General features: G+C 39.1%; 1 protein-coding gene across 8 annotated transcripts in view; it reads right to left on the bottom strand.

Moving 5' to 3' along the window:
- STXBP5 (syntaxin binding protein 5 (tomosyn)) overlaps positions 1 to 8129 on the bottom strand; it is a 157778-nt gene that overhangs the window by 63146 nt on the left and 86503 nt on the right. For all 8 annotated transcript variants that reach the window (XM_014531295.1, XM_014531296.1, XM_014531298.1 and 5 more), the window contains one exon: positions 1958 to 2112. In XM_014531295.1, the coding sequence (XP_014386781.1) occupies positions 1958 to 2112 (155 nt within the window). The remainder of the gene's footprint in view (positions 1 to 1957; positions 2113 to 8129) is intronic.

The following is an 8129-nucleotide window of genomic DNA, read 5'->3' as shown; positions in this document are numbered from 1 at the left end:
CTAAGGATGTCCGACTGCAGCTTAGGCCTGCTCCCCACTGGCAAGTGGACATCCCCCGAGGGCTCCCAGGCTGCCAGAGGGATGTCTGACTGCTAGCTTAGGCCCAATCCCCCGGGATGGGCAGGTGGTCATCCCCCGAGGGGTCCCAGACTGCGAGAGGGCACAGGCTGGGCTGAACGACCCCCTCCCCCCCCCTGAGTGCACAAATTTTTGCGCACAGGGCCTCTAGTATTATAATCCTTAACTTAAATATTTTATTGTGCCTGCTGACTGCAAAATGCATTACATCTTTACATCTCAATTAGCTTCACATATAGTAAAAAAGATCCAGATTTAAATTCCTATTGAAATTTATACAAGTTGTGATGGTTAATTTTATTTGTCAACTAGAGGCCTGATGCACGAAATTCGTGCATGGGTGGGGTCCCTAGGCCTGGCCAGTGATCAGGGCTGTCTTGCCCAGTCCTGATCGGGGCCAGGCCAGCTGGGGCCTGCCAGCTGCCGGACGGGGCCTGCCGGACATGGGGAGGGACCGTGGGAGGTTTGCCAGCTGGCGCAAGGGACCGGGGGAGGTTGGCTGGCCGTGAGAGCGCACTGACCACCAGGAGGCAGCTCCTGCGTTGAGCGTCTGCCCCCAGGTGGTCAGCGCATGTCATAGTACGGTCATTTGGTCGTAATGGTCGCTTATACTAGAGGCCCAATGCAGGAAATTCATGCAAGGGGCTTGGCCCTCACAGCCAGGGTGGCTTGCCTCGGCCCTCAAAGCTGCAGTGGCTTGCCTTGGCCCTCACAGCCCCGGCTTCATCCAGAAGGTCATTCTGCTGTCCGGTCTAATTAGCATATTAGGCTTTTATTATTATAGATTATTATTATAGACTAGAGGCCCAGTGCACGGATTCGTGCACTGGTGGGGTCCCTCAGCCTGGCCTGTGCCCTCTCACAATCTGAGACCCCTCGGGGGGTGTAAGACTGCCAGTTTCGGCCTGATCCCTGCAGGCCAGGCCGAGGGACCCCGCTGGTGCACAAATCTGTGCACTGAGCCTCTAGTATGCATATAAGATCTTTGGTTAATCTCTTCCTGCTCTCCTCCCACCTCCCTTCCCTTTGAGTATCATCAGTCTGTTCCACATTTCCATGCTTCTGCATTGAGCGTATGCCCCCTGGTGGTCATTACGCGTCACAGCTACCAGTTGGACAGTCGCTTAAGCTTTTATATAGATAGATAGATATGTCTTCATGTGGTGCTCAATTGTTTGGTCAAACATCAGTCTGATGTTGCTATGAAGGTATTTTTTTAGATGTGATTAAAATTAAATCAGTAGACTCTAAGCAAAGCAGATTATCTTACATAATGTGGGTGGGCCACATCCTATCAGTTAAAGGCCTGAAGAACAAAGACAGGTTTTCTGGGTAAAAAAGCAATTCTGCCTCAAGACAGTAATTCTTCCTTAAGAATTCGGACTCAAGATTGTAACATCAACTTTGTCCTGAATTTTCAGGCTGCAGGCCTGCTCTATAAATTTTACACTTATCAGATTACACAAATGAATGAACCAATTCCTTAAATTCTCTCTATCTGTATTCATATCTGCTTCTAATGGTTTGTGTTTTTCTGGAGAAGCTTGTACAATAGTATTTTACAGATTATTAAAATGTTTCTTTTTAAAAAATTATTTATTTATTTATTTTGGAGAAAGAGAGAGAGAGATCAATTTGTTGTTCCATAATGTTTCTTAATGTGTATAGTTTTGTTTATCCTATAAAGACACTTACTAATAATATGTAATACTAAACAGATAAAGCTTATTAAACAGAATTAACTTCTGAAATAAAATTTTCAAAGTTATGAAGGCAGCATCTTTTCCCAGAAGAATGAACACAATAAAGAAACTAATAAGATAATACATAGGTCTTTGTTCTGAATGTAGAGAATGAGCTTTAAAGTTGCAAAACTTACCATTTGCGTATGGTGTTTCACACAGTGTTAGGAAATCAACAATTGAATAGTCCATTTCTAGCACTGCAGTACTTTTCCCATGCATAACTGTTAAGCAAGGTCTTCTTCCTACAGTATCATATGACAAACCTCCTGATAAAATAATAAAAGGCTCCCTGGAAATAAAATACATAGTTAGGATTATAAATAGCATGGTAGAGTCTAATTATGTTGCTATATCATAAATGTTTACTTAGTGAAATAATCAAATCTTAAATTCCAACATTTTTATGCATCAGTTAATTGAATATTTGCATGTGGATTTTTAATTGTACTAAGTAAGACCCAGGTGGATTCCTGAAATGTAACCTACAATAAGAATGAACACTGATCACATTTGACTCTCAAACCTCCTTTTGGCCCATAAAATATTTTCCATTATCTTTTTATAGTATAGTTGTCAAAATTTTTTCTCTGGGTTTCTGCTAAGTCTCTTGAATGGACTTCCATTATTTCCAATCCTAATAGCCAGGCCTTTCAAGAGAGAATGTTAATGCCCTAAGGCATCCATGATACATAATTAATTAACTTACCATTGATGCATCAAGAGTGTAGTAGCTACAAATCACCCTTGAGGAAGCTGAGAAAACAGTCACTCAAATCATTTCTGCAGGGCTTAATTCTCTCCTGGAACCTTGGCTGGTTTGCTCTCAAACCACAGCTCCAATGCACATCATTCAACTGCCAGCTCGCCACTTCTAATCAGCCCTAAAACTCTGTCTCCCAACTAGTCATTATATTTAATGATTTTTTTACACCCACTTTAAGAAACTGCACATCTAAATATGCAAAACAGGAAAAAACTGTCTTTTCATATTTTCATCTGTGTGCATTTCTTTATCTTTGACTTGCCTATTCATGTTTTTTGCTCATGTCTTGGGAAGGGGATTAGTAATCCTTTTCTAATTGGTTTGTAGAGGTCTTTGCATTGTAAGGAACACTAGAGGGCCAGTGCACGATATTCATGCATGAGGAAGGTCCCTAGGCCTGGCTGGCGTTCAGGACCAATCAGGGCCTTCCGGCTGGTGGCCGGGTCCTTCCTTCCCCAGCTGCTGGCTGCCAACCGGGGCCTTCCTTTGTTCCGCACCGCCCCCTGGTGGTCAGCACACATCATAGCAAGTGGTCGAACTCCCAGTCAGTCCAACTCCCAAGGGGACAATTTGCATATTAGCCTTTTATTATATAGGATTATATAGATGATTAAAAATGTTCTGTATATGATTATCTTAAATCTCTTAATTTATAATTTCTAGGTAGTTTCTTAATGCTTACTCTATGGCCAGTATGTCTATCTGCTTCCTCTTCACATCTAGTGCAGTATGTAATAATATGCAATAGTTATAAGAGCTGATTCTGGAACTAATGTGCCTGCATTTTTTATCTCAACTCTGGTTTACTTTCTGTATGATCTTGGACAGGATACTTACCTTCTCTGTGCCTAGCTTCTGCATTTATAAAATAGAGACAGAGTGATAAGTATCCTCAGACAATTACTGAATTAATTAGTATATGTAAAGCATTGGGATCAATGCCTGGCACACACTACGCCCTTAGTAAGAATTTACCTAATGTTATTGTCATTATCCAATAATCATTATAACTCACTATCAAAGGTTCTCTTCTTGTGATATGTGGAGGGGAAAAAATAAACTTTCTAAATTATATTTATTTTTATCTAAAACAATAAATAAAATCCACTAACATTTACTTAAGAATAGCAGTAGAACAGGTGTGTAATTTCTAAGTAAATATAAATATTAGGTCAAATAACTCAATTGTTTTTTATAATTAAGCATTTTACCCATTTAAATTATATAAATGTATCGTGCATATGCGTTTGTACATATTTTTTAAATTTAAACCTGTACCCCCCTGTCCCTGCTATCCTCCCTTGCTTTATTATTTTTTTCACAGTACTCATTGCTAAGACTAAATTATTTACTTTGCTAATTGTTCACTGCATGAAAAATGTAAGCTCCATGAGGGCAAGATGTTTTGCCTGTTTTGTTCCTTGCTGTATCCAAAATAGTGCCTCACAGGTAAATGAATGAATTAATAGACATATATGTTATCCATACCACTGTGTAGCTTACTATCATTTAGATTTTTCACCATTAACCTAATTTGGGTGATCTTATTTTTTTCAGCTAAATGACAGTAACCAGAGCTTAACATTTTGTACTGAACAGAACTACACCCCTTTATCTATCATTTCAATATCTTAGCATATGTGATCATGACAACTGTGGTCAGGAAAGAATATTTAATTTTCTTCCACTTTTTATCACATATAGAATATATCTTCTCTCTTCTGTATTTTGAAATGCAGCATACAAGTGAATATAAAATACTATGAAGAAGGGTGAAGAGTCCAACAATTTAAACTTTTATACAGTGGAAAACCTGGGAAAGTTATTGCATACATAATATTTCAAGAATAATCTGATAAGTGTGTTTTTACATATAGATAACTTAAAAAAATAAGTATTATGAATATAAGAATCATGAATAGGGAGATGCTGAGTTAAACGTAAAAAAATACATTTTTCTTGGGGATATTGGGTAGGGATTGCCAGGTAGATGACCAGTTACTAGGCAGTTAAACTATTAACAAGGTATCAAATAACACCAAAGCAATTAGATTAAGTTTACTCTCAAAAGACAACTAAGCGTTCAATGGCTTTGTAAACTGGCTGAACTCCTTTACTAAATTTAGGAGAAAAAATATAAAATAAAAAAAACAGGAATGAGAAGTAGCTTGAAAGGTATACCAAGGGAACATTATTCTTTTTTTTCTAGGGGAACATTCTTTTTCATAATAATAAGTTTCCCCAATCCAGCAATAAATGCATATATGTATATATTTTTCTTTTTCTTGTTTTATGTGATGTTTTTAAAAAATCATCTAAGGTTTGTAAGACAGAAATCACCTATCCTATGAATGCCTGAGGTTTTATTTATTTTTTTCATTTTAATGCCCCAAAACCTGAAGAGTAAATATTCATAAAGTAAACATTTTATAAGAAACTAGAGGCCCAGTGCACAAAATTCGTGCATGGGAGGGGGGGTGTCCCTCAGCCCAGCCTGCACCCTCTCCAATCTGGGACCCCTCGGGGGATGTCCAACTGCTGGTTTAGGGGGATCGGGCCTAAACTGGCAGTCGGACATCCCTCTCACAATTCGGGACTGCTGGCTCCCAACCACTCGCCTGCCAGCCTGCCTGCCTGATTGCCCCTAACCGCTTCTGCCTGCCAGCCTGATCCCCCCCTAACCACTGCCCCGCCAGCCTGATTGATGCCTAACTGCTCCCCTGCCGGCCTGATCGCCTTCAACTGCCCTCCCCTGTAGGCTTGGTCCCCCCCAACTACCCTCCCCTGCAGGCCTGGTAGCCCCCAATTGCCTTCCCCTGCTGGCCCAGTCACCCCTAACTGCCCTCCTCTGCTGGCCTGGTCGCCCCTAACTGCCTTCCCCTGCCAGCCATCTTGTGACCACATGGGGTCGGCCATGTTGTGTGAGGGTGTGACGGTCAATTTGCATATTACCTCTTTATTATATAGGATTAGTCATAAGTAAAATAAAGTTAAATATTTTAACACTAAACAGTGGAATTATATAATTCAAAGTCTTTGTTGGCATTTGGAATCACATTAAATGTTCAAGGGATCTAGATTATTTCTAGGGTAATATGTGAATTATGGAAGTGAAGAATCTATTTTCTTTTTTTAAGTGAAAGGTTAGCCTTTTTGATGTTAAAATAAAGTCTAGAGGTAATATAATTTTATTCCACTATTTTAAATATAATTTAAGTAAAAGTCCTTCATTTTTTAAGACATCCAGGTTAGAAAGTTGTTTAGTTTGGACATTTTATAATTTTGATTGCAATTTTTAAGAGGCTAAACATTTCATATATATTCCTTCTTCTGATTAACTTCCCCAAGCTGACTTTGACAACAGCTTTAGCTGAAGTTGTGTTTCTATAAGAAGCATTTTTTACTTAAAGGAGGCACTTTTATCCAAAAAGCCATTTGTATAACCAATTTGCCAAAAAGCCATTTGTATAATCCATTTGCTCAACTCAGTTCCATAACACTACCCATTCATTCACTCAAATATTTTTCTTGAGCACCTCTATTCCCTGAGAACAATACTCTCATGTCTAGTCTAAACAAACAGTGAATGTATTATGATAAGTGTTATGAATAAAATAAGATAGAGTCATAAGATGAATGTGAAGGAGAGGCTAGAGAGGTTACTATAAGATAAGAGTGGTCAAGAAAGGCCCCTGTAGTAATGACAGATGAGCTGGGACCAGAATAAAGAGGAGCCAGCCACTCAAAGATCTTGGGGTTGGGGGAAAAGGATGTACATTCTAGGCAGCAGGAATAACCACTACAAAGATCCCAAGTTAGAAATGAGCTTGGTGTACGGAGAAACTAAAAGGCCATCGTGCCTGCAACATAGTGAGTAAAGTAATACATAGTAATATATGACACGACCCCAAATCTTATAAACACATCCTATTTACTCTATTAGGGTCTCAAAAACCTGTCTCCTCAATTTCATCTCCACAATTACTTTAGTTCTGACCTTAATAACCTGCAACTTATATTATTATAATAGCATTTGTACAAGTTATTCATTGTCTGAAATAAACTTCCCCTCATTCTGTTTGGGTAATTCCTATTTCTCCTTTAAAACTCAGTCCATCTGCCGAAACCGGTTTGGCTCAGTGGATAGAGCGTCGGCCTGCGGACTGAAAGGTCCCAGGTTCGATTCTGGTCAAGGGCATGTACCTTGGTTGCGGGCATATCCCCAGTAGGAGATGTGCAGGAGGCAGCTGGTCGATGTTTCTCTCTCATCGATGTTTCTAACTCTCTATCTCTCTCCCTTCCTCTCTGTGAAAAATCAATAAAATATATTTAAAAAAAAACTCAGTCCATCTATTACCTCTTCAGAAAATGGGTAATTCCTATTTCTCCTTTAAAACTCAGTCCATCTATTACCTCTTCAGAAAAACCTTTTCTGACCCATCCACCCTGAAGGAGTTGGGTGCCTTTCCTATGTTCCTAAGCACCTTCTGTATACCTCTTTCCAGCATTTACCGTAACTAGTTGTCATTGTATATCTACACCTCCTTTGTATGAGAGCTCCTTTAGGACACAGAATGTATATTTTACCTCTGCACTCCCTGTCTTAGCTAGGTATCCCTAAAAGTGATGGTCGATATATATTTTAAGTACCACTAAATCTACTGCTCACTGGTAAGATAAAAGAGTTTGGTAGGCCTATCCTAACCATAACAATTCCACAAAAAAATATGCTTTTGGATATCGATGCATTATAGTGTTAATATACAGGCTGTTTGGATACATGAGATTTATAAAAACAAAACAGTAATTCATATTAGTCCATTACTGTGGGTTTTTTCAAGTATCAATAAAAATAAGAGAATTTAAATATGTAATAATCAGGCATTGTTTCAAAAGAAATCTAAAATCTCAATATTGTCAATGCCATGTGGGATTAATTTGTGATTAAGTAGACTGCAAATGAGGTTTGTGTGTTACAAGTATAATTTCAAAGTTTACCTATGAGAGAACATTGCACAGTTTCAAGCTCATTTACTACAGACAAGGCCTTGCAGGATATTTGGTCCTGTCAAAAACATCCATGGAGACATCTGATCCACACCAAAACAAAAAGGTCCTTGATATCTGATCCTGTCAAAAACATCCACACTAAGAAAATCCAAAATCCCTCTGGGTTCAAATAGTCTGCAATGTTTACTTACACTTTTGGCTTACAGAACTAATATATAAAAAATACTATCATGTTTTATTGGTCCAACAGTTGTGTTGTGGCTATATTACCAATAATAACCCTTCTTTATGCTAAGTGAAATAAGCCAGTCAGAGAAAGACAAGTATCACATGATCTCACTCATATGTGGACTCTAATAAAAAAAAAATTATGAACAAAATAGATCTAGAGACAAAGAAGCATGGAACAGACTGTGGAATCTCAGAGAGAAGCGGGGCGGGGGCAGGGGGGGGGGTCAGCCAAAGAACTTGTATGCATATATGCAAAACCCATGGACACAGACAATAGGGTGGTAAAGGCCTGGGGCGGGGAT

The sequence above is a fragment of the Myotis brandtii genome, unplaced genomic scaffold (genome assembly GCF_000412655.1).
Source record: "Myotis brandtii unplaced genomic scaffold, ASM41265v1 scaffold8, whole genome shotgun sequence".
NCBI classification, from domain to species: Eukaryota; Metazoa; Chordata; class Mammalia; order Chiroptera; family Vespertilionidae; genus Myotis; species Myotis brandtii.
The sequence above is the reverse complement of the archived record's forward strand: the minus strand, read 5'-3'. Positions and strand labels throughout refer to the sequence as shown.